Source organism: Lutra lutra, chromosome 18 (genome assembly GCF_902655055.1).
Source record: "Lutra lutra chromosome 18, mLutLut1.2, whole genome shotgun sequence".
NCBI classification, from domain to species: Eukaryota; Metazoa; Chordata; class Mammalia; order Carnivora; family Mustelidae; genus Lutra; species Lutra lutra.
This window is the reverse complement of record NC_062295.1, coordinates 32,427,000-32,451,453: the sequence shown is the minus strand read 5'-3', so window position 1 is coordinate 32,451,453 and position 24,454 is coordinate 32,427,000. Positions and strand designations below refer to the sequence as shown.

The following is a 24,454-nucleotide window of genomic DNA, read 5'->3' as shown; positions in this document are numbered from 1 at the left end:
GTGGAAGCTGGGGTTTTCAGGAGTCACTGTCTTCAGCCAGTGGGACCCACATGGACCTCAGACGGGCAAGGGCGTGTGTCACTGCCGTCTGCCATCTACTCAGTAATTAATGAACTCGCGATTTGTTTCCTATCCATGTTCTCTGTTAGACTCAAGCTTCCCTGAGCACAGAGACCAAGATAGAGACCTCTGATGCCTCATTACGGTGGCAAACACTGACCCGATGCTTATTATGTGTCAGGTGGCATTCTAATATGTCGGGTGCATTAATTAATTCATTTATTCCTCGCAATGACCCCATGGGTTAGATACTCTTATATTTTCTTAAAATTCATTTATTTATTTGAGAGCGAGCGAGCATGTGAGTGGGGGAAGGGGCAGAGGGAGAGACTATCCAAGCAGACTTCTGATGAGCGTGGAGCCCAATGCGGGGCTTGATCTCATGGCCCTGAGATCAGGACCTGAGCCGAAACCAAGAGTCACACGCTTAACCGACTGTGCCACCTGGGTGCCTCTAGGTGCTCTGATTTTACGGGTAGGGAGACTGAGGGGAGATTAAAAAGGTGCTCCCCCCATCCCGGTCACATGGCTAGTAAGGGCAGAGCCGGGATTTGAACTCAGGCTGTTCTAGCTCATGCCCTTGACTGTTGAGCTGTCTGACCATTCAGACAGTGCTTGAAGGTGGAAGGTGAGCAAGGAAGGGAACACAGATAAGGGGACAGGAAGGGCCGGGTGGGGAGCGGGCCACGTGCGATATGTCTGCATCATCTGGGTGTGCATTCTAGGAGCACAGTAGAGTCGTGTGGGAGCACGGAGGCAGGGGGTGGGGTGAGCCTGGGAGCATGGAAGTGGCTGGGAGGGAGGTCCTTCCGGGCAGAAGAGGGAGAAGTTGCTGTGAGTTTCCCGGCAGAGCTGGGACTCCGCAGGGGGGTGCAGAGGTGGGAGGCTTCTCCAGGTCGGTGGAAATAGTAGGAGCCCAGGTGTGCTGAGTGGGGTGGGTCTGGCATTCCTGATTCATGTGCACCCACCTCCTGCATCCGGTCCATAGGACATCTGCACTGTTCCTTTCACCCGTGTCCCCAAACTGGGTGTATGGGGATGGCTGGGAAGCCTGAAAGCGTGCGGAAGGTGGTTGGAACTGGGTTTCCCTCCACCGGCCCAGCGTGGTCATTTCTTGCTGGTGTGGCCTGGGGCCAGCCATGTGTGGGAGGCAGAATAATGGCCCCCGAAGACGTCCCCATCCTAATCCCCCCAGAGCCTGTGAATAAGCAACCTGACCTAGAAAAAGGGACTTTGCAGATGTTGAGATGGGAGACGATCCTGGGTTATTGGGGTACACACCACCCAGTCCCAAGGATCCCATTAGGAGGGAGGTGAGAGGGTCTGAGGGAACGGGGGACACAGCAACAGAAGCATGGGGTCAGAGTGACAAGCTGAAGGGACTGAGGAACCCAGAGCCTCCAGGGGGAGCCAGCCCACTGACACCTTGACTCCAGCCCAGCGAGATTGAGTTCGGACTTCGGACTTTTCAGAGCTCTAAGATAATAAATACGGGCCGTATTATACCAAGTTGGAGGTAATTTGTTACAGCAAGACCATATACCACGTGCCTGCTCCGAGCCCCAATCTTTCCATCTGCAGAATGGAAACCCTCCCTATCCTGTCCTGACTCCTGAGCTTCTGAGAATCAGAAAGCAGGAGACCTTCTGGTCTTCTGAGATGCTGCTGGAACTTTCTGACACCGCACAGCCGGTTTCCGTCCATCGGCGGATGAATGGATAAAGAAAATGTGATCTCTACAATACAATGGAATATTACTCAGCCTTGAAAAAGAAGGCAGTCCCGCCATTTGGGACAACAGGGAGGAAGCTGGAGGACAGGGCGCTAAGTGACATCAGCCAGACGTGGAAGGACAAGGGCTACATGATCCCATGTAGATGAGTGATCTAAAGTAGTCAAACTTAAAACCTGTGAAATCAATGAGGGGGAATTTCTAGAAGCTGAGAGTGAGAGGGTGGTGCCAGGGGCGGGGGGAGGGAGGAAATGGGGAGGCACTTGTCACAAGTATACAGTCTCATTTATGCAAGAGGAAAATCTGGGAGATCTGTGCATCGGGGTGCTGGTGGTTAATAGTATACATTGTGCTTAAACATTGTCTAAGAGAGTAGCTCTGACCTTATGGGTTCTTAACACAAAATAACAACAATATTACATGAAAAGAAGGGACTGGGTGTGTTTACAGGGCAGATCGTGGTGCTGCTTTGTGGAATGTATATTTATCTCTGAACTCATCAACTTGTAACCATTAATTATGTACAGCTTTTCGTAAGCCAAGTGTATTTCAGCAAAATGGTTTAGAGGGGGACGGGGAAACGCAGGTTTCCAGACCTCACCATCATATGTTTGCAAATGTCCCGCTGTGAGGTCTCTCCCGGAGGGGAGAAAACCTTATCCCCAGGAATTCTAACCAGAAAGCCTGGCGATCCCACCACAGGGCTGATTACAAGAACCCTTCGTAGCAGTAACACTGCAAGTCCTTAGTTGGCCGTTTTTCGTGGGTGACTGTTGGGTGGCCTGGTTCAGAGCCTTCTGCAGGGCGCGAGGGGTTTAATTGGGTGTGGATCCCAAGGGAAAAGCCATCAACAAATAGAAGTGCGTTCGCCCACTGTGGGCTCCTGGGACCAAGAGAGGAGCGGAGGCCCGTCCCTCCTGGTGGCCCTGCAGGGTACCCCCCTTATCCCCTCCCCCCCACCGCACTGCCTTCTGTCTGCAGGGTTTCCTGGGAGGGAAGCCCTTTAATCAGCAGAGCTGGAGGAGAAATGCCTCTGCGGGCCTGGATGCCTAGAGAAAGTTTGGATTCCTGTTTCGTGATTTGGTGCCTTTCTTGTGGCCCGACAGCGGTGCCTGGATGCCTGGGGAGAAGCAGCCGGAAGAGAGGATAAAGGTGAGGGGAAGGTGCCCAACCACAGGGACATTTGCCTTCCATCACCGTCTTTGTCTGGCGGTTCCAGAGTATTTAGAACGGTCGTTCCTCAGCCCTGCCTGGAGTCACACTGATGCTGGATGCTGGGGATGCGCGGGGTCTGGTGTTTTCCATCCTGCACCCCCTCTGGGGCTCTGGAGGAAATTAGATTTGTGTGTCCTGGGAAGGACCTGGGAGGCCGGGACCGATGGCGCCCAGGAGCCAGAGGGCAGGCGGTGGCCAGGTGGGCGCTGAGGGGACGGCAGGAAGCCTTACGGTGGGCGAGGACATGGAGAGGCGCTTTCCAGAGAAGAGCCTTAGGAAGGGAGCTGTGGTGGTACGTGGAGGGCTGAGCCTGGCATTTGAGCCTGGGGACCGAGCAGTGCGGGGACATCCTGGGTAGGGAGGGAGACCAGGGCCCCCTGATATGGGTCGGATTCCTGATCGCTGTCCCCTAGCTGCTGAGGGTACCCGGCTGGGGACAGCATGGTCACAGGACAGCCAGGAAAAGGGCGGACCCCTCCCGGGGCACCTTGGCTGGCGAGAGCCATGAGTCTCTCCCAAACACCTCCCACCTAATATGACTTGCATCTTTCCTTCCCTTGTGTGTTATGTCGAGTCTCAAAGTGTGGGGAAAGCAAATATTTGCATAAGGAATCCTATTTCTAATGGGCCTTCTTTCTTTTTGAAAAAGATTTTATTTACTTGAGAGAGAGAGAGAGAGCACAAGGTGACGGTGGGGGGAGTGGTAGGCTCAGATGTCCCTGCTGAGCCGGGAGCCTGATGTGGGGCTCGAACGCAGGACCCTGAGATCAGGACCCGAGTCAAAGGCAGATGTTTAACCCACTGAGCCACCCAGGCACCCCTAATGGGCTTTCCTTCTAATTTCAAAGCTGTTTTACCATAAGGATGAATCTGGTGGTAAAGTAGATTAGAATTTGAATGTGAAGATCCTAAACTTGTTTACGGGCGTTTAATTCTCCCGCTGAACTCGTTCATTCACAAGCATTCTACTTATCGCCTACTGGATGCCGGTACGGCCAGCCATGCAAGTTGCATGGATTTCTGCCGTCAGGGGCCAGAGACGGAAAGAGATGGTGCTGTACTCCCCAGGGGGCGTTGCGGATGTCAGTAAGTGGGCACAGTTGGGGGAAACCAAGAGGAGGGGGGTTCAGCTTGTCCAAGCAGGACCCCAGAGACCTGAGAGAGGAGGGCCTGGGTGGGGAGGAGGGGACTTTCCTAAAAGACATGGTTGTGGGCAGTGTCCCAGGTGCAGAGGCCCCAGGAGGGCCCCCAGGTAGGGAAACCTCAGGGGAGAGCAGCAGGAGTGGGACCTCAGTCCGCACCATCTCTGTCCCTTCTTTCTTCATTCATGCGTCTAGTGAGCACCTGTTCACGGATGGGCACCCTGGGGTGTTCGCAGAATGACCTGCCTGGAGAGGGCGTAGGTACCTCCAGCCTTGTGAGCAGTAGAAACCTAGCCCTGGCTGGCTGAAGGGCACGGAGCAGCCATTTTCTCTGCCTGTCTGGTTTCCCAACAGTCTGACTTCTGGGTGAGAGGCAGTGTCACTCTGGCCCTTCGGTCAAGGTGAGCGTGATGGCCTCCAAAAGCCCCCCGCTTCCCTCCGTGGCCCCTGCCCCACCCCTAGCCCCCAGCTCCAATGCTGCCAGGAGGAGGTGGAGGCCCAGAGAGGGATGGGGCCAGTCCATGGTCACACAGTGACCCCAGGGCTCTGGCTTCCTCTTCCAGGAAGACCTCTGGAACCCCTTGACTTGTCACAGGTGGAAAGTGTTGGGTCCAGTGGTCTGGAACCCATGTTTCCCGAGTACCCGCTGGGGCAGGGGAGGGCCTTTCCTGAGCTGCCAGCCATGAGTGCTGGTGGCAAGACGCTGCGAAGAACTAGGGAGACAAAGCAGGCTCCAGGAGAAGCGGCAATCCCGAGGAAGAGGCGAACTCCATGAACAACAGGGTTTAATTCGGAATGCTGTGTTCATTCCCCGCAGGAATCTGAGTTGCTTCAAGTTCTCGGGGCCCGCCCTTGGCGGGGGGACCGAGGGGCTCCTTCGAGACTCAAAGCCAGCTGCTGGCTGCAGGGGGCCACCCAGCGGGGCCCGGCGTGTGGACACGGAGCCCCATTCTTTGTGGAAATGGACGCAGGTCCAAAAGGTGTTCCGCTCACCAGAGACTTGCCGGGTCATAATTGTGTGTGATCTCCAGGGTACTAGATGCCAAATTCCACCCTCGTCCCTGTTGGCAGCCCACATTCTTCAGATTCTTATCAGTTTTTTTCCCCCAAGTGAACACTGGGAACCAGTCTCCCTGCTGATTGTGGGAGGATGGGAGAAAATTAAAACCAGGAGTCCTGGCTTTCGTCCCGACTCTGCCACCAGCTCGGTGAGTCACCATGGGTCCTTCCCGTCTCACCTGTAAAGAGTGGGTTGGGACAAGGTGATCTTTGCAAGACCCTCCCCCCCGGCTCCCCTGCCCCCTGCCGCAGTGCAGACCTTTCTTAATTCTCCGTCCAAGTCCATTGTGAGATGCTTTCCAGAAAATATTCCTAAACCAAATTCTGTCTGCTTCCCAGAGTGGGAGACAGTGTCCCGGGCAGAAGAGGTGAGCTGAGGAGTGGTGGCCTTTCCACGTGTCCCCTCCCGCGTGGGGAAGCCTTCCTCTCCTGCCCCTGATGATGCTGCTATGAGACTCTCAGGGACGGGCATTTGGCATTTGAGTTCCAAGGGTCTGCGCCCTCAGGGGGAACATTGCAGTGACGGCCTCTCCGTGCAGGCAGTCCCCTGGATGGCTCTTGGCTGTGCCTGACTGCGGTGTTGACCCCAGAGAGAAACTACCACCAACTACCATAAACAAAGTGCTTCCACATTCATTCATTTTTTTTTTTTTTTGACACATTCATTCATTTTTATTGCTCTCAGGCTGCAGGTCATTTTCCCCATTTTATAGGTGAGACACCTGAGCCTTAGACATGGTAAAGCCCGTTCAGCTAGCCAGAGCAGGACTAACCGCAGGGGGTTGGCTCTCTTGACCCACTCGCATCCTGGACACTCACTTCCCACCATCCCGGGTTGGTGAGGGCACACAGCTACTCTGGGGCCCTATGTAAGGCAGGGGCACTGTGAAACTTTGTGGGAACAGTGGGTGATATCACCTTGGCCCATGCCATCCAGAGCCCGCACCTTGGCTGGAGGTCAGGGGTGGGGATCACAGGGCATGTCCTCCACTGACGTTTATGGAAGCAACAGGTTTACATCCCGAGGAGCCTAGAAGCCTGAACCAAGGAGCTGGCAGTCTGCACGGAAGTAATCGCTACCTTCTGCTAGATCTGTGCAGCCCACGTATCTCCATTCCGTCACAGAGATTAATTCTTGAGATTTCTGGCAACTCTTGAAAAGTGGGCTCCCATTTAGCAGATGAGGAACTGAGGCTCTGAAGTTGAGAGTTTCCGAAAGCCATGCGGGTGGTAAGTGGTGCAGGTAAGCCACTAACTAGGCCTCCTGACTGCACATTTGTATGCCTTGATAGTATGCTTTGATGGCAGGTTGTTTTGTCTGGGATGCTTTTAAATGTGAGTCATAAAATCCCTACTGATGTGGGCTAAAACAACAAAGTCATTTAGTATTTCACATATTAAGAAACGGGTGGCTCAAGGTTGGTTAATTTGGCAACATCAAATCCTCAAGGACCCTGCTTTTTGCTCTGTTCTCCCTAGGCTGTCTTCCCTCATGGCTGTAAGATGGCTGCCACAGCTCCAGGCATCACATCCTCATCCACCTGTGTATAGAAATAGGGATGAATTTCTCTTCTTGAATCCTCCCTCCCCCATAAGGGGTGGTATTTTCCAGAAACACCTCAGTTGTGTTCTCTTTACTTGTCACTGACCAGAAATGAAGGAACATGTGCACACCTCAAACAATGGGATTATGGTCTTCCCTACCTTTTTTGAACTTACTGATGCCCAGAGTCTGAAGAAAACCAGGGTTGGTTAGCAAAGAAGAAGGAGGAGGAGGAGATGATTCTCAGGGACATATGTGTCATATATGAGTGTCAGTTAGACACCCTCCTCGCTCACTGTTTTAAGGGACCCAGTCCTCCAGAGTGCCTGCTACAGGGGGCCCTAGGCCCCCTGTTTGGTGCCATGTGAGTTCTCCACACCTGACTGGACCAGAGGTGGGCATCTGACCCAAAGCAAGTAGGCCTACTAGGGCCCGGCATGGACAGAGGAGCTGGGGGCCAGAGTGGACCAGAATCTCTGTCTCAGGCAACAGAGGTGGGAGAGAATGAGGCCATCCCTCAGTGTGGCTCAAAGTGTGGTCTGCAAGGACAGAAGCCCCCACCAGCCCATTAACCAAGTCCATCACTAAGCATACATTTTTCCTTGTGGAGGGATGGGGTGGGGGACCTACTTGGCCTGGCTGGCTTCTTCTGAACACAAGCAAGCTGGCTGCTCTTCCCTGGTGGGTTTTCGTAAGGATTACAGGAGGGGATGTGTCAGAGGCTTGCCCCATTACCTGGCACATCCGAGTGCTCAGTGAATGTCGGTCACCCTTTTTCCTGTTTCGGTTCCAACTTCCATTGGGTGGAAAGGGTCACTGTCCTTCCCCAGCATCCCCGGGAAGCTTGTTACAACTGCATATCCCTGGATGCATCCCCACAGGACCCGAGTCAGCAGGTAGTTCTGAGAGACGGTGCCCTTGAGAAGGACCAGTGAGGACAAGCTCCTGGGTCCTGTCCTGCTCTCGGCTACACGGAAAGCTCTGGCTTCTACAGAGGTCGCTTGCGGGCCAAAGGGCTCACGGTTCAAGGTGGACACTGGAGACCGTCGTCGGTCGGTCTACAGCAAACGTGTGATGCCTCACTCCATACACGTTCTGGTGAGTTCCAGCTCTGGTCGTGGGGTCTGTGTCCCCGGACGGTTTCTCAGCAGCTGGCCTCGGGACCGCAGATCCCACGAGGACGTTTGGCGCCGAATTCAGGCAGCTTTTGGCCTCTGGCGCTCCCGTTAATGGGAGTCCTCTTGGATCTCTCTGGAGATGCTCAAAACCACGCTGTCTGTTCGGCCAAATCGTATACTCCCTCAGCTGCCCCAGTGCGAATGGGGAATTCAATCCCAAAGTGGCTTTTGCTCCATATGGGGTTCTTTCCAGCCTTGTCTCAAGTCGGGGAGGCCTCAGGAATTCCCCACCATGGAAAGTGCTAGAGAACGACTATGGACAGTTATGAAGCGGCCCAGCTGGGCTGTCTGGGGAGGTGACGCGCACTTGGGTTCCCCCGTTGCCCGCAGACCCGCATCCGAACCCACACGCCTCGTTCTCCCACCCGGCCTCAGTGTTGGACCCTGGAGTCTACGTCATTGCCTCCCCTGTTTTTACAGAAAGATTGGGTGGGTTGCTGTGCTGTTTTGGGGACCAGCAGCCTTTCCCTCTGAAAGTCAGTGACCTTAGAATGACTTGAATCCCTCTCTGGTCTCGCCTTGAAATGGACAGTTCCGATAAAAAAATCTGTCGGGGGACACAGGCAAGTCTCTCTGCGGGTACAAATGCTCGGCCCTAAAAACCGATCTGGACTGAGTGGAACACACACTCCGTTATTCTTACACACACAAAACCGCCACTCCGGACAGCGGCTCCCTGGCTGAGAGATGGAGAGAAACATTAAACCGCAGGGACGCTTGCCTTGTTGGGAGACGCTGTGCGGCAATCTGGTCTCTGGAGGTCGGTCTCCCGGGTGGCTCCCTGCCCTGCCCTGACTCCGGGTCTCTGGGGCCTCTTGAGCATGTCTCACCTGAAGGTGTCTCTAATGGAGAGCTTGCCGCTCAGAGCCGCCTTCCCCCACTGGGGTCCCCAGCTCACTCTATCCAAAGGACCCACAGCTGATAGTTCTCACCAGCTGCAGAGGGCAGGTGTGAATATGAGGGGTAGGGGACCTTCCTCTCCACCTGGCCAAATCCTGGGCTTCCGAGCTGTCCTCTTCCCATAGACGATCCCGGTTCTACGGGTTGGCCTCCCGGTCCCCCCAGCCTGTAGGACAGCGGCTGCTTTCCTCCCAGGGCACTGGGTATCATTTCGTTTCTTTCCCTGCTGGGCGCACAGCAGACACCGGGCTGGGTCCCTGGGAAGCAGATTCTGGGACGGGGTCTGGCACTGAGGATGTGTCTGGCGATCGGAGACCATGGAAGGGAGAGGACAGACTCGGAATCAGAAGGAGAAGTTGAGCTGGGATGCAGGCCCGGCGATAGCTACCACCCGCCTCCCTGGGGAGTCCTGCTGCTACAGTGGACCTCTCGACTTGTCCTGATGTCTGTGTGACTGGGCCCTTCAACTCGTGCATGGATGAGACCCTGGCTGGGGGCTGGCCTGGGGAGAGCCAGACGTCGGGTGAGGCAGCTCTGGGCGCTGAGGCAGTCCGGGGAGGGTCTGACCGCTGATAGCCCTTCGTTGAGGGGGCCCCGGGACAGACCCAGTGTCCACCGCCCGTGGGCTGGTATGGAGGGGAGCAGGGTGCTCTTGACCTTATTCTGCACGAAGACAGCCCGGGTTGCCTTTGCCTTTTGGAATACAGAGCACACCACTGACTCGTACTGAACTTATTGTTGGCGAGAAACTCCATGCCCCATCTGGGGCTCGTCCGCTGGGTTTTGGGGCCGCAGGGCCGGACTGCATGTTCGCCTGGTCATGTTTCATCTTGTTACATTTGGCTCCTTGCTCCAAGCTGGGGAGATCTAGCTTGGATCCCTCCTCCCTGCCCAGACCCAGGCCCCCGTGTGCACCGGCTCCTGGTCTGTGCTTCCTGTCAGCAGCCCGCTGCCTCCCGCACCGACGGCAGCCTGGCCCGCCCCGGGCAGTGTGGCCCCTCGTGGAGAGACCAGCATTTGCCCCAGGTGATCTCCAGGTCCCCCCCCACCGGCAGGTGTAGCTGAGCAGCTCAGGGCTGGGCTTGAATCTTGGGTGCATGTCGACTTGCTCGTTGGGTGGCCTGGGATGTGTCCCGCCTGCCTTTGCCCCAAGCCTCGCTTCCTGATCTGTGACTGTGGAGTAGCCTCGGTCCTTCCCGGCCAGGGCTGAGTGAGGAAGACCCGGAGGGCTGACTCCCATGCGGGGCCGCAGTGAGGAGGGGGCGGGGAGCAGGGTGGCTCCAGGCCCTCCCCACGAGCCTTGCTGGGGCCCGAGCTGTCATCCCAGTGGTCTCCTGGGGGTGCAGGTGGGATGGCTCCCAGAGGAACTTGGCTACTTAGCACCTGCCGCGCGATGTTGTTCTTGTTCCCTAACTGTCCGCTGCCCTCACCGGCAAGGTGGATGCAGCTTGGGGCGTAGAATTGAAGACTGGGCTTCAGGGTCTAAAAGGACCCCTTGCTCAAGTGTGTCACCTTGTCTCCTGGAGGCTCAAGCCTCCTTCTCTGTAAGGCACCCACCTTACCCACCTGGGAGAATTGGGGAGATTGTGCGAGCTCACGGATGGCAGGTTTTCTGGGGCCCCCACAACCAAGTCCCACACGCGGTCAGCTTGAATGACAGAAGTGAATTTCCTCATGGTGCTGGAGGCTGGAAAGGCACGACGGAGGTGTTGACAAGGGCGGTTTCTCCCAGGGCTTCTCTGCTTGGCTCACCGATGGTCGCTTTCTCCCCGCGCCTTCATGCGATCTTCCCTTGGTACATATCTGCGTTCACATTTGGAAATTTCCTCTTTATAGAAAGACACCAGTTACCCTGGATTCCAACCCACCCTAAGGACCTCATTATAACTTAATGCCCTCTTTAAGGACTCTTTTTTTTTTTTTTTAAGATTTTATTTATTGGTTTTAGAAAGAGCAAGAGAGAGAGAGCAAGAGCGTGAGTGGGAGGAGGGGCGGGGGGAGAGAGAGAGAGAGAGAATCCCCAGCGGATTCCTCGTTCTCCTCTCGATCCCACGACCCCGAGATCACGACCTGAGTCGAAATCAAGAGTCCAATGCTTCACTGACCGAGCCACCCAGGTGCCCCAAGATTCCATCTTTATAGTCACATTTTGAGTTCCTGGGAGTTAAGGTTTTGACATATGAATTTGGGGGCAGGGACATATCTCAGCCCATAACAGTACATGGGACTGCTTTGCCAACCCCAAAACAGGTCTTGGGGTCCTGGGCCTGACTCTGCCCACAGGAGAGGGTCTCTGCCTGGCCAGAAGCCGGGTGGGCTGACTCTATACCAGAGCTGTTTCTTCTCTCCTGGGAAGGGGCAAGGACCTGACTTCTCTGACTGTATCTCTCTGCGGACCAGCTAAGCCCCAGGGGCTCTACTTCAAGGGCGTGGTCTCAGAGTCATCCAGATTGCCCATCCGCGAGGCCATGGCCTTCAGGCTGCAAACCTGGGTTCTTCACAGAGCTCCTTGCACCCAGCTCGCCCTGAGAACTCCTGGAACTGGCCTCTGGGGGTTGGGCAGGGTATGTCCGGGTAATTAGAATGATCAGGGCGGGGAGGAGGGGGGCCTGAAACTCAACACCCTTAACCTTGAGATGGGTGGTCCCAGCCATAGAGACAGAGCTTGCTGGCACCCAGCAGAGCCCCAGAAACCGTTTTTTTGCGGAATGAGTGCAAGTGGGTGAGAGAAAGTCCTCCTGGAACATAGGGCTTGGGGTCGGATCTGCACAACTTTATGAGGTCTGCCCCCGGTCCACTGTCCTTGGGAGCCTATAGTTTTCTAGTATGATTAGGGCTAAGATTGAGGGATGTATGGGAGCCTGTGGGGCATGAGGCAAGAGTCCCTTTCTGGCCAGGGGGTCAGGAAGTCTTCCAAGAGGGGACAGAGCCCAAATGAAGACTTGTAGGGTAACAGTTGGCCAAATGGAAGACGGTGGGATGGCATGCCAGGGGGGACAGTGTGACAGTGTCGGTGGTAATTTGGAGGGTGGTAGGAGGTGGTACCAGGGAGGTAGGGAGCGCTGTGGAGGATGGGGAGGAGGGGAGGTGACCTGGACAGGACAGATTTATGGTTTTGGGAGTGCCCTCTGGTGGCTCATAGAGGACACTGCAGGGAGACCAGGCTGGAGGCTGGGAGACCAGCAGGCGCCAAGGCCATCCAGGTACAAGATCAAGAGGAAGCTGGAGAGGGGTGGAGAAGGTGGGATTGCCTGGCATGGGGGCTGAGTGGCCACGGGCAGCGAGAGAGGGAGAAGGCGGAGTCTGTGGCAATTTGCCGCTGGGTGTTCTGGGTAAAAGGACCGGGAGTTTAATGGGGGTGGTTACCAATATGGACTCAGCTGGGTCTGGAGAGGGATGTGCTCATTACGGGGCAGATTGAAATGGTGTGTCTTGAAGTGTGTCCCATGGGCTATGATGATGTGTGACCACTGTCCAGATAAGCAGGGCCCCTATGTTGGGGTTCAAGGGGAAGCACCGAGGAGACTCAGCTGGTGGGCGAAGCGGAGTGTGGGACAGGGGAAAGGGGGGCCGACTGGGTGATTCCCCCTGGAGGGAGGACACCGTCAGAGCCCTGGGGCTTGGTTCAGGCTCAGAGCTTAGGGTCCTGGTGATGGAGGGAAAGTGTGAGTGAGATCAATTCCCAAGGCAAAGCTCCGATAAGAGAACTGGGAGGATTAAGGGTGGGTGCTTGGGGTGGGGCTCTGGGGAGGAGAAGCCACCATATTGCCATATTGCCATTTCCCTGGGTTAATTATGTTCAGAAGTGGGCCTGGGCCAGGGGTGTCCTGAAGACCCTCCATTCCATTGCGCCGTGATTTCCTGAAGCCACCTATCGCTTGTTGTCCCAAAGGACCCTAAATCAAGAATTTCGGAGCTTGGCCAAGTCACGGAGCCAAACACTTAGCACGATGAAGACCACTGTAGGAATGGCCTCTGGGTCTGGTGGAGCAGGGCCAAGAAAGTGGCTCAGCCCCATCAGGGAGTGGACCTCATCTCATGAGAAAAGGGACCTGGATGGGAGACTGTCCCCAAAGCTGAGAGCGAGTTTCCCATCTTGGACCTTCCAGGGGAGAGGGAGGTATGGAAGAGACATTTGCTGCCCAAAGATAATGCCAGCCCTTCCCATCCTGATGAAGGCTGCTGAGGGCACCCTCACTGCCAGGCAGTTGGAGGACCAGCCCTGCCACTCCCAAATTCTGTGTTCTTGGGCCAGTCCTTCCAGAAGGGTCTTAAAAGGGACATAGTCTCCTGCCAAGCCAGTCTGGGTGGAATTTTTCTGTAGTCCATGCAGATCTGTATGCACCCACCCACCGTGGGCAGGAGTAGGGGTGGGTGGCATTGTGATGCCCCCCACAAACAGGACCACGGAATGTTCAGGACATGGGGATCCTAAGAGGGACCCCACACGGGAGCAGAATGCCTGACACCAAGATTCTCTGGAACCGTGGTGCCTGAAGATGAATAAGGTTTTGAATTCCATCTGAGAAGGTCTGGATCCCTTTTCCCTTGTCTCTGCCTGCCTTCTTCGTTGTTTTTGGCCAGGTTTTGATTTTGGGAAGCCATTTACAGCCCATTAAAAGATCAAATGTCTGCAGATGATGAATCGAGGCATTTGAAAATGTTTTGCAATTCACAGCTCATTTCCCTATAGAGAACCCTGACCCGGCGTGATTCTGAGATGGCTGGCTGGTTTGTCTATGCTGGAATGCCAGGGGCGGATGTTGGGATGGAGCATTGTCCTCCGGTTGGTTCATCCCCAAGACGGTCATGCTCAGTACCTGAGATGGCACCAGTGCTTCCCGGTAGAGATGAAGGAGGGGCCTAGGCTCCCGCCATCTTGCACAATTTCTAGACCAATCTGCAGACACAGGAGAAGAGGTTTGTACTGGGGACGTGGGACCCTGCTGGTCCTGTGGGCTGGAAGGCTGGATTCCCTTCCCAGCTTAGCCTCAACTCTGAGCTACAGACAGTGAAGTTTAAATGCCCACTACTCCTCCCAGCTCCAAGATGGGAAGGTCAGTCCCTAGGCTTTAATGGACACTGTGGGGTTCCAGTAGCCAACCAATTGGGGATTCCTTGGCTTAGGTAGCGAGTGCCGTATGGTTCATACACCACTAACCTAAATCTGCTCACATAGCCCTCAAAATAACTTTGAGAGGTAGGATTTTTTTTTTTTTAATTTCACTGAGGCTCAGAGAGGGGACATCACTTCGCTTAAGTCACAGAGCAGGTTGGTGGCAGACCCAGGTTTTGTGCTAGGTCTCCTGGTGCCTTTGGGGAGAGGGATGGACTTTCGATTACTTCTATGCCCTTTTTGACTGTGCAAATGTTGGTAATAGAGATTTGTGCAGAAAATTTTCCAGATTTTGAAAATTTTTGATGTAAGATCACATATAATATTTACATATAATTTTAAATCTCTGGAATTCTTCTTGTGTCTTTTGTTTGTTTCTCATTAAGAATTGTTATAAGCTTTGTCTATTTGATTTTTTTTAAACCTGTTTTGTTGATTCACTTTTTAAAGTAAATTTACTTCACTCATTTCCACTCAAATCTTTGCTGATTCTTTTCTTCTTCCTCTTTCGAGGGTTTCTAATTCCTGTGTTTTCTGTTGCTACCTTCTTGGTTTTCTAGCATTTTGTTGGGTTAATCAGATTTTCTTTGCTTCATTTTTTTTCTTTCATGGTTTGTCAGTTTTGTGTCCTCTTTCTATCCTTGCTACTATTTATCTTTGAACTGAAAGGTATATCTTAATCGTGTATTTTTCTACTGTACCTGAAGTTGCAAAGCACCTGTGTCCTTTCCATAAACAAGACAAAATCCCCAGCAACTTCTGGTTCCTTCTGTCCCACTTGCAGCTCTCTTCCATACTGAGATCACTGTGGATTTTAGAGCTAGGCTGTTATTAAATCGTATTACTCTTTCTTTGCTCATAACAGCTGCTTATATTTGATATATTCCTTCTGCATCCTTCATTTATTTTGCTGGAGTACATCCTGCAGTGATTCTTTCAGAAAAGGTGACTGGCAAGCTTTCTGAGTTCTTGTGCATCTGAAAATGTCTTTTCCTTGCCTTTGCCTTTGAAGGAGAGCTTTCCTGGGCGTGGAGTTCTGGGTACTCAATATTTCCCCTTGGAAATTTGAACCATTGTGTTTCTTGATGAATCTGGCACTGCTGATTTAAGTTTATGATGGGTAATCTGTGTCACTCTCTTTTCTATAGCATTTGGTATTGTTGTTTCCATCCTGGGGGTTCTGACATTTCAGCATGATATGTCTCTTTGTGTTCTTCTGGCTTAGCACTCAGTGGGCTCTTTTGGATTAAGAAATCATGTCTTTCTCCAACTCTCTTTATACTTTCTTCAAGTACGTACTTCCCTTGGCTCTCTTCGATCCCCCATTCCAGAGCTACTAATAGACATATGTTGGCAAATGGTCTGTCCTTTGGGTCTCTCACCTTCTCCCCCTCCCCCATTTCCCACCTCCTTTTCCCCCTGCAGTGCATCCTTGGAAAGTTCATGGCTCAGATTTCCGGCTCATACCGTCACTCTAGCTGTGTCCATTCTGATTTTTCAGCCCATCTGTTGCACTTTTTGGTTTTTACAGCCATACGTTTCATTTCCAAGAGATCTCATTTTTTCCATTTCATAATATTTTTTTTCCACAAAAGCACGACTGTCTTATCTCTTTGAGGACATCAGTAATGTTTTAAAAAACTGTCTTCATCGGTTTGGTTTATTGTCTTTTCCTGAGGTGTGATTTATTGTCTGTTGAGTTGGTGCCTTTCTTTCATGGTGCTGGCCTTTTCTTTTCTCGAATACTTTGAAATTCTTGGTATTTGGGGATTTCCACTGGCTCATTTCTGCTTTACTATTTATTGCTGCTTTGTCTCTTGGAGGGTTGGTATAGGTGAAGGGTAGAGAAGGAGTGTGCAAGAATTTAGTTGTATAGGGGCGCCTGGGTGGCTCGGTTGCTTGAGCCTCCAATTCTTGATTTTGGCTCAGGTCAGGATCTCAGGGTCCTAGGATCGAGCCCTGGGTTGGGCTCCATGCTCAGCAGGGGGTCTGCTTCTCTGCCTCTCTATCCCTCTGCCTCTGTCCCTCCTCCTGCTCTACCTCTCTCTCTTTCAAGTAAATAAATCTTAAAGAAAAAAAAAAGAATTCAGTTGTATAAACTTTAAAAAAAAAAGATTTTATTTATTTATTTGAGAGAGAGAGAATGAGAGAGAGAGCATGAGAAGGGGGAGGGTCAGAGGGAGAAGCAGATTCCCTGCCAAACAGGGAGCCTGATGTGCGACTCGATCCCAGGACTCTAGGATCATGACCTGAGCTGAAGGCAGTCGCTAACCAGCTGAGCCACCCAGGCACCCGAATTCAGTTGTATAAACTTGAGAGGGTCTCAGTTTCTCCTGGGGGTCATCAGATTTTGGGGCACCCTCTACGACCATACCTGCCTCAGGCGGGTGAGTCTAATGCCTGATTCTTGACACCGGCAGGGGTAGGGATCTGGGTCCTTGTACTATGGTCCTCTGACAGTTACCTCTGGGTCCCTCCCCTATCCCATCAGCCACATCATCAGCTGTTCCCGATTTGCACCCACATTTACTGCCAATCTGGAATCTTCCCTATGTTTCCTGTTGGGCTCTCCCCTTTCAACTCAGTTTCACCTACTTTCAATCTAACGAGCGTTCCTCAAACTTTCTGCCCCCCCCACTGCTTCTCTGTTTTCCAATGCTGTTAGGGACTTTTATGTTTCTTTATTTAAATTTTCTGCTTTATTGAGTTAAGAGTGACAAACTGAAAAAGTGTATATTTAGGTTGTACAATATGCTTTTTTACCCCCAAAGGTATACAAAGTGATGACTTATTATATATGGACATTGTGAAATGATTAGTACAGATTATTAAAACATTCATCACTTCACATAGTTACCACTGTTTGTTTTGTGGTGAGAACACTTAAGATCTACTCTCTTAGCACATTTCAAGAATCCAATGTGGAATTATTAACTCTAATCACCACATGATTATGTGTGTAATACACAGATAATAAATACATAATACATACAGATCGAATCTGTATATTAGATCCCCAGAACTTATTCATCTTATAACTGGACTTTTGTATTCTTTGACTAGCATCTCCCCGTCTCTCACACTCCCTGGAAATCCCTGTTCTACTCTCTGGTTCTATGAGCTGGACGGTTTTGGATTTCATATACAAACGTGTCCGGCTTATTTATTTAGCGTAACGTCCTCCAGCCTCATCCATGTTGATGCAAATGGTAGAATTTCCATCTTTTTAATGGCTGCATAACATTCTATTGTGTGTGTGTATTTTCTACATTTTCTTTGCCCATTCATTCATGGATGGACACTTTGGTTATTTCCGTCTTGGCCGTTGTGAATACTTCCACAATGAGCACGGGCATGCAGATACCTCTTCTAGATACTGATATTAATTCCTTTGGATATATATCCAGAAATGAGATACCTGGGTCATACAGTAGTTCCATCTTTAATTTCTTCAGGAACCTACCATAATGGCTGTACCAATGTCCATCACCACCAACAATGTACCGGAGTTCCTTTTTCTCCACACTTCTGCCAACATTTGTTGTCTTGTGGCCTTTTGATAATGGCCATCCTAAGAAGTGTGAGGTGATCTCTCATTTTGATCTGCGTTTTCCTCGTGGTGAGTGATGTTGAGCTTTTGGCCATCTGTATGTCTTCTTCAGAAAAATATCTATTCAGGTCCTTTGGCCATTTTAAAATCAGATTTTTTGGGTTTTGGCTATTGAGTTTTATGAGTTCCTTGTATGTTTCTGATCTTAACCCCTTATAAGATGTATGGTTTGCAAAAATCCCAAAGCTCCCACAAGGGCATTTTTATCCATGGATGGCTGCCAAATTATTGTTACTGAGGGGAGATAGGAGTGGGGGGCCTCCTGTCCCACTATCTTGCTAATGTTGCAACAAGGATTTATTTTTAGATTTAAATTTCTAGGATCTGGATGTGGGGAATGCGTGGGGGAGGTGGGAGCATGGGCTTGCCTGCCATCTGGATCCAATCACATTATTGTTTGCATATAACACCCACCCTCATGCCCCAGCTCAGGCTTCTGTACCTCTCACACTGCACCAGAGGGATTTTTCTAAATTCAGACCCATAGAGAGATTCCTCTGGTCAGAGCCCTTCAGGGGCTCCCCACTGACTTCATGCTAAGACCCACAACTAGCCTGGCGGGTACCATGTTCCTTCCTTCCTCCTGGCTCCTCCCCTTCCTCCTGGCCCCTCCCCTTCCTCCTTGCTCCTCCCCTCCTCCCAGCCTTTGGGCTACGGGTGTTTGCACTTGCTGAAGGCTGACTCTTAGCTTTCAATACCCAGGTGGTTGGTCTTTCTTGGGACCTGTGTTAGGTGCCCCGCTGTTCCCATAGCTCCCTGTGTGCATCCTTTGGTTGCACTGATGGCCCCGTGTTCCTGTGGGTTATGATCACTTCCTTCTTAGTCTTCCATGTCAAAGTGGGATTTCCCCATGGGCAAGGGTTCATTCCAATGTTTGGTGACTGAAATGATGGATGCCAGGGCTTGGTGGCCGCAGGGTGCGGGTGCTTTCCCTTCCCCTTTGACCTGGACTGAGGGTCTCAGTGGACCCCTTCCCCAGAAGAACAAGCACCCCCACCCCATGGCCTTATGGAGAGACCCCTCCTTGGCCAGCATGGCCTTTTAACCTGCAGTCAGCACCTCAGGAATAGAAGGGCTGATGTGACTGTTGCTTTCCCCACAGGCACTGGTGCCATCACACGGTGACGCGGACAGTGTCCTGCCAGGTGCAGAACGGCTCGGAGACAGTGGTCCAGCGTGTGTACCAGAGCTGCCGATGGCCCGGGCCCTGTGCCAACCTCGTGAGGTAAAGGCTGTGGAGAGGGCCAGCTTTGCCCTTCCTTTCTGTTCCCTTGGATGAATCCAACCCCAGCACAGGCTGCTGGAGAGGGGGATTGATGCTCAGAAACAAAAGCTGAGTGTGCATTTATGGAGCACCTTTTGTGTATAGAGCATGGGCATTTGATGAGCAGAAGAGCACTATAGACAAGAAGTGGGGTGAGGGTACTGAGGGGTGGGGAAGGCCCAGAAACAGCTCGCAGGCACTGCTGGGACCCATGAAAGGGGCAGAGATTCTGGTCCTGGGCCACAGGCTGCCACGCCAGTTAGGGGGAGAGTGTCATTCTGCCTTTCTTTCTTTCTTTGTTTTTGGTTTTTTTTTTAAGATTTTACTTATTTGTCAGAAAGAGAGAGAGCAAGAGAGAGAGAGAGAGAGAGCGCACAAGCAGGGGGAGCGGCAGGCAGAGGGAGAACCAGGCTCCCCGCTGAGCAAGGAGCCTGATGCAGGGCTTGATCCCAGGACCTTGACATCATGACCTAAGCCAAAGGCAGACGCTTCCCCGACTGAGCCACCCAGGTGCCCCTCATTCTGCCTTTCACTGTTAATGCTGTCATTGTTGTTATGAAGAAACTGGTATATACTCAGTGCCCAAAGCAAATCCAGATATTACAGAACTGAATAAGGTGGACGATGAGTATTCTCCTGTCTCCCAATTGCTCCTACACAATCCCATTATTAATATTACCAGTGCGTTACTCCAGACCCTTTTCTCCTCATGTTTATGTATGAGCATATATATATATATATATACTTTCAGACAAAACCAGATGATATTCTTTTGTTCTGCAACTTGCTTCCCCCCAGAAAAATATTTTTTTAAATTTTATTTGTTTATTTGACAGAGAGATCACAAGTAGACAGAGAGGCAGGCACAGAGAGAGAGGGAAGCAGGCTCCCTGCCAAGCAGAGAGCCCGATGCAGGGCTCGATCCCAGAACCCTGAGATCATGACCTGAGCCGAAGGCAGAGGCTTAACCCACTGAGCCACCCAGGCGCCCTGGTATTAATTCCTCTTAAACATTTGGTAAAATTCTCCAGTGGAAACATCTGGGGCTGGAGAATTCTTTTGAAGGAGTTTTTAAGCTACAAATTCAATTTCCTTAATAGTTATGGGGCGAGTCGAATGATCTATTTCAGATCGAGTGAGTTGGAGTGATTTGTGTTTTTCGATGACCTGGTCCATTTCCTCTCAGCTGCTAAATTGACGTGTGTAGCCCTATTAACCTGTTTTATTCCTGATATTGATAACTCGTGCCTTTTCTTCTTTTCCCTTTGTCAGTCTTGCTAGAGCTTTGTTGTTTCACGGGTCTTTTCTGAGGACTAGCTTTGGTTTCATTCATTTTTCTCTAATATTTTTCTGTTTTCAATTTCATTGATTTCTGCTCTTATCTGCTCCGTCCTTCCTTCTGCTGGCTTTGAAGTATTTTTCTCTCCTTTTTGGAAGTTCCTGAGTTGGGCTGGTTTAGGTTTTAAAAAAGATCGAGGGTTGCCGTGGGGACAGTGGATACATGCAGGTGCAAGGCGTTGGTGGCTCATGCCAGGACACTACCTGGGAAGTGGGTGAATTCAGGAGGTGTCTGGAAGCTGAGATGACAAGAGTCTGTTCACAGAAGGGCAGGGAGCAATCATACATAACCCTCTGTGTCTGGTTTGAGTGGCTGGCTGGCTGGGCATGTTCTTCATTAAGTTGGGGACCCCCAGTGGTGTCAGACCTTGGAGGGGAAGCCAGCAGCTCTGTTTTGGCCAAGTGAAGCTGGAGATGCCTATGGGGGCATCCGTGGGAGAAGGGGGGAGGTTGAGTGAAAAAGTCTGGAGTACCGGGAAAATTGCAGGGCTCTGCAAAGGAGCACCCCAACTTCAGAGGCAGGGCAAAGGAGGAGGGGCTGGCTAAGGAGGGGAGAAGGAGCAGGCAGGGGAGAAGGAGCATTTGGGTGTCCCGGGAGGTGAGTTTCGGGAGGGAAGGCATGGGGGAGAGCCCAAGTCTCCCAGATGCTTTGGGAAGCCTGCTAAGACTGGGGCCGTGCCCATTAGAGTTGGCAACGTGAGGTGGCTGGGACCCTGGCAAAGGCCGTCTTGGGGAGCAGTGGGGATGGAGGCCAAGAAGGCAGGCGCATAGGAGGAAAATGAGATGTGAGAAGTTTCTAGAAGTTCTTGCTGTGAAGGGAGCAGTGAAGGGGCCTGGGAAGCTGGAGGCCGCATGGGGTAAGGGAGGGATTCTGTTTGTTTTGAAGACAGGAAGTAGGGGAGCATATTTGTAAACTGTTTTGTAAGCTGTCAGGGAGGGTCCTGGAGAGAGGCGAGGGCAGAATCCCAGAGCTGGGGAATGGGCAGCAGGAGGGGAAGGGGGGGCCCTGTCAGAGCTGCAACAGGGGGCAGGCCGAGAGCAGGGGCACCTGCCACCCATGTGGGTTCACCCAGGTGATGCTGGGATGGTCTGATTTGGGGGGCACCTCTACCAACTCATGAGGGCCACCATGGCAGCCCACGATGTCCCCCTCCCATTATTCCCAGGGCTCACCACGAGGTCCTTACCCACCGAGGTCCCCCCACACCAAGGTGCCCGGTGTGGGGACGCAGCCACACACCTTAAAGGACTCAGCCATCTTCTTGCTATGTGGAAACAGAACTGTAATCCATCCGTGTCCCGTGTGGATTCTCCCATTATGAGAGTTTTTTTCTACACTGGATTTCTGGAGAGAGAGAGAGAGAGAGAGAGAGAGAGAGAGAGTGTGTGTGTGTGTGTGTGTGTCGGAGGTACGCATCTATCATGTTTACAAACATGAGGCCCAGAGGACCATGCCAGGCACCCGGCCAGTCAGCAGCTGGCAGGGAGAGGGGGCTCCATGGGTTTCCCCCCCCTTCCCCAGGGCCTGGTCTCCCTTCAGGGAAGTCCCTGTCTCAGCTTCCTCAGATCCTGTGTTTGGTCTGATCTGTGGTTGGCGCGGAACCGAACACCTAAGAGTCGACACTGGTGTCCAAGAACATGGCCCCTTCCCTCCCAGAACGGTGTGGTTGGGGGGAGGGGATGTTCTGGACGGAACCGCTGGTCAAATGGCCCTGATATGAGACCTGGTCCTGGGTTTCCGCGGGTGGGTGGGCGGCAGTGACATTGGCTCAGAGATCTGGGGGTGGAGGGGGTTTCCCTAGGGGAGGGGTGCCGTGTGGCTGTGAGGGGGGATGGGAGAGGCAACAGTGTGGGAGGGCAGGGCCACAGTGAGGGCTTGGATGCTGAGACTTCCCCGAGAGAGGCCTGAGGACCAGCTCCACACCCAGAGGAAGGCAGAGAGGACAAGCCGGGCCTCCCCTCTCCGTGCCTCAGTTTCCCTTTCTGGGGAATGAGGATATATCCCTCTGTCTTGCTTTGGGGTGGGAAATCACACCCCTGGCTCTGCCTCGATCAAGGCAGCAGGAAGTCCGGTGTTGTTGATGCTGCCCTCCTGTCCCCCCTGAGCAAACCCCCCCACCCCCAGGGGGGCCGCTGCGGGAAGGGGGGTGGGCCAGGCACAGGGCCTGCCTGACAGATTGGGAGGGCCAAGCCCCAGGGACTTGGGGGTTAAGTTTCCTCGGCCTGGCTTCCCTGCCCTGGCTGTCTCCCTGGCCCCTCTCGGAGCTCTTTGATGGCATTAGAGCCAACCTTTTCCAGATGTGCTGAGTGGAGGGGTTTGCCGGAACTCTGCCGGGCTTCATCTGCCTCCTTCATTCCCCTCCGCCAGACGGCCCCCTGCCGGCCTGCCTACCCCCCCTTTGATTGGGTTGCCGGGACTTAGTACTTTCTTCAAACATGGCCTTTCTTTCCTGCCCCTCCTCCGCAGCCGGCCTGCGTGGGTGATCCCCGCAGCGTGGGGGCTTGTCTGGGCTGCATCCCCGTCCCCCGCCAGGACTCCCCAGTGCCCTGCTGTCCTGGGCTCTGGTGGGGGAGGCTGGGCGGAAGACACTGCCGGCTGGGCCTGCTGTCCCTTGTATCTGGCACTTCGGCACGACTAGCTGGGATCTGGAGGAGGCCAGAGGCTTCAAACCCCCTCCTCCTGCCTCCGCACGGCAGTGGGACAGCCCCTTCCCTCCCACTGGCCCGCTGCTATTAATCAAGAGATTAATAATCTGCTGCCTCCTTTTTTGAAACCCCCGCTCCCATTTCCTGTTGAGTCTCCAGCCTGTCTCGGTACCTCCCAGTCTGGTCGTCCTCGCGGTGGTCCCTGGTGGGGAAGTGCGGCCACGGCAGGAACCTGCAGGCTGAAATGCCCCGTGGGGGGCAGGGGCACCGCGCCTCCACGTGAGGTCTCCGGGCTGGCGATTCCCAGACCATAGCCCTGTGCCGGCACCCAGCGAGGGACCTCCTGATGCTTTGGGGACCCCTCCTTCCACCTTTGGAGGCCAAAGAGCCATGGCCTCCACTTACACACCTCCGGTGATGGGCACCTCACCCCTCTGGGATTCCGTTTGTCAAGTGCCTTCTCTTGTGACCCCGTGCACCCAGGGCCACGTTTGGGGAAATACAGACGCATCTGCACCCTTTCTGGGGGGCAGTCATTGAGTGGCTGGAGGAGTTTGGGAGCCCCTGAGAAGACCTCATGACTTCAGCCCTCTGTGCTTCCTGAAAGTGCCCCCCAGGACCAACTGCTCATGGTGGGGGCAGCTTCTGGACATCGTTGACCAGATGAGGACACACCAGCCCCACCCAGAGGCCTGATTTGGTCAGACCTTTGCCACTTTATAAGCTGGCATCTGATCCCACTTTCCCCTCGAGCCTCAGTTTCCCCTTCTGTAGAATGAGGCCACTCATCCCTGCCCTGCCCCTCCTGCTCAGCCAGCAGCCGCCTGACTCCCTGCCCCACCTTCCATCTCTCCCTTCCCATCTGGTGCCACATAGTCAGCCATAGGCGGGGTCTTTCTAGAAAGTCAGTCTGACCACCACAGTGCTCAGCGCCACAGTCCCTGGGTGGCCTCCCCTTGGCCGGGAGGGGTTGGTCTCCTAGTGCGTACAAGGCTGTCTGTTGAGGAGCAGAAAAACCACATCAAGTCTTCTGTTTGTTTTCTAATCTCTAAAATAGGAGCGAAATGAAGCTCTATTGACTTTTAATCTATGCAAAGACAGTAAATAATGTGTGTGACTATGCTGGTGTAGATTAGTACATGAATACTGCAGGCTCGGACATATTTTGCTGATCAGGAGCGTGCACTGAAGGCCTGGCGTGCACCCTGAGGTCTCCCCAGACCCAGGCCAGTCTCCTTGCCTGTGCTTGGGGCTCTCACAGCTGCCCTGCCAGTGCCTTGTCTGCTCCCCGAATGCACCAGATCTTACCCCAAACCACAGCCCGGCTCTCCTGGTGCTGGCTGCCTCCACGCTGTCTCAGCTCAGGAGACCCTCAAGTGTCCCGAGACAGTAGGAAGCATTTTCCAGCCCCTTGTGGTGGAAGCAGCCACGCCCTGCCTCCCCACCCTGCACAGGTGGTGATGAGTGTTTGGAAGACAAGCCAGGGTTCTACGACAGTATAAACCCAGGGGACCCAGCCTGCAGTGGGGTGGGGGGTGGGGTGCGACAGAGGGCGGGCTGGTCAAGGAGGCCCTCTTGGAGGAGACGGCACTTTTGCCGTGGATATTTATTGAGTCAGACCCAACCCCCAGGAGAATGTATGTCCTTGAGA

The 24,454-nt window shown here is 53.1% G+C and overlaps 1 protein-coding gene across 2 annotated transcripts in view; it reads left to right on the top strand.

Annotated features, from left to right (window-relative positions):
* COL26A1 (collagen type XXVI alpha 1 chain) overlaps window positions 1-24,454 on the top strand; it is a 126,821-nt gene that overhangs the window by 21,546 nt on the left and 80,821 nt on the right. For both annotated transcript variants that reach the window (XM_047714651.1, XM_047714650.1), the window contains exon 2: window positions 18,658-18,780. In XM_047714651.1, the coding sequence (XP_047570607.1) occupies window positions 18,658-18,780 (123 nt within the window). The remainder of the gene's footprint in view (window positions 1-18,657; window positions 18,781-24,454) is intronic.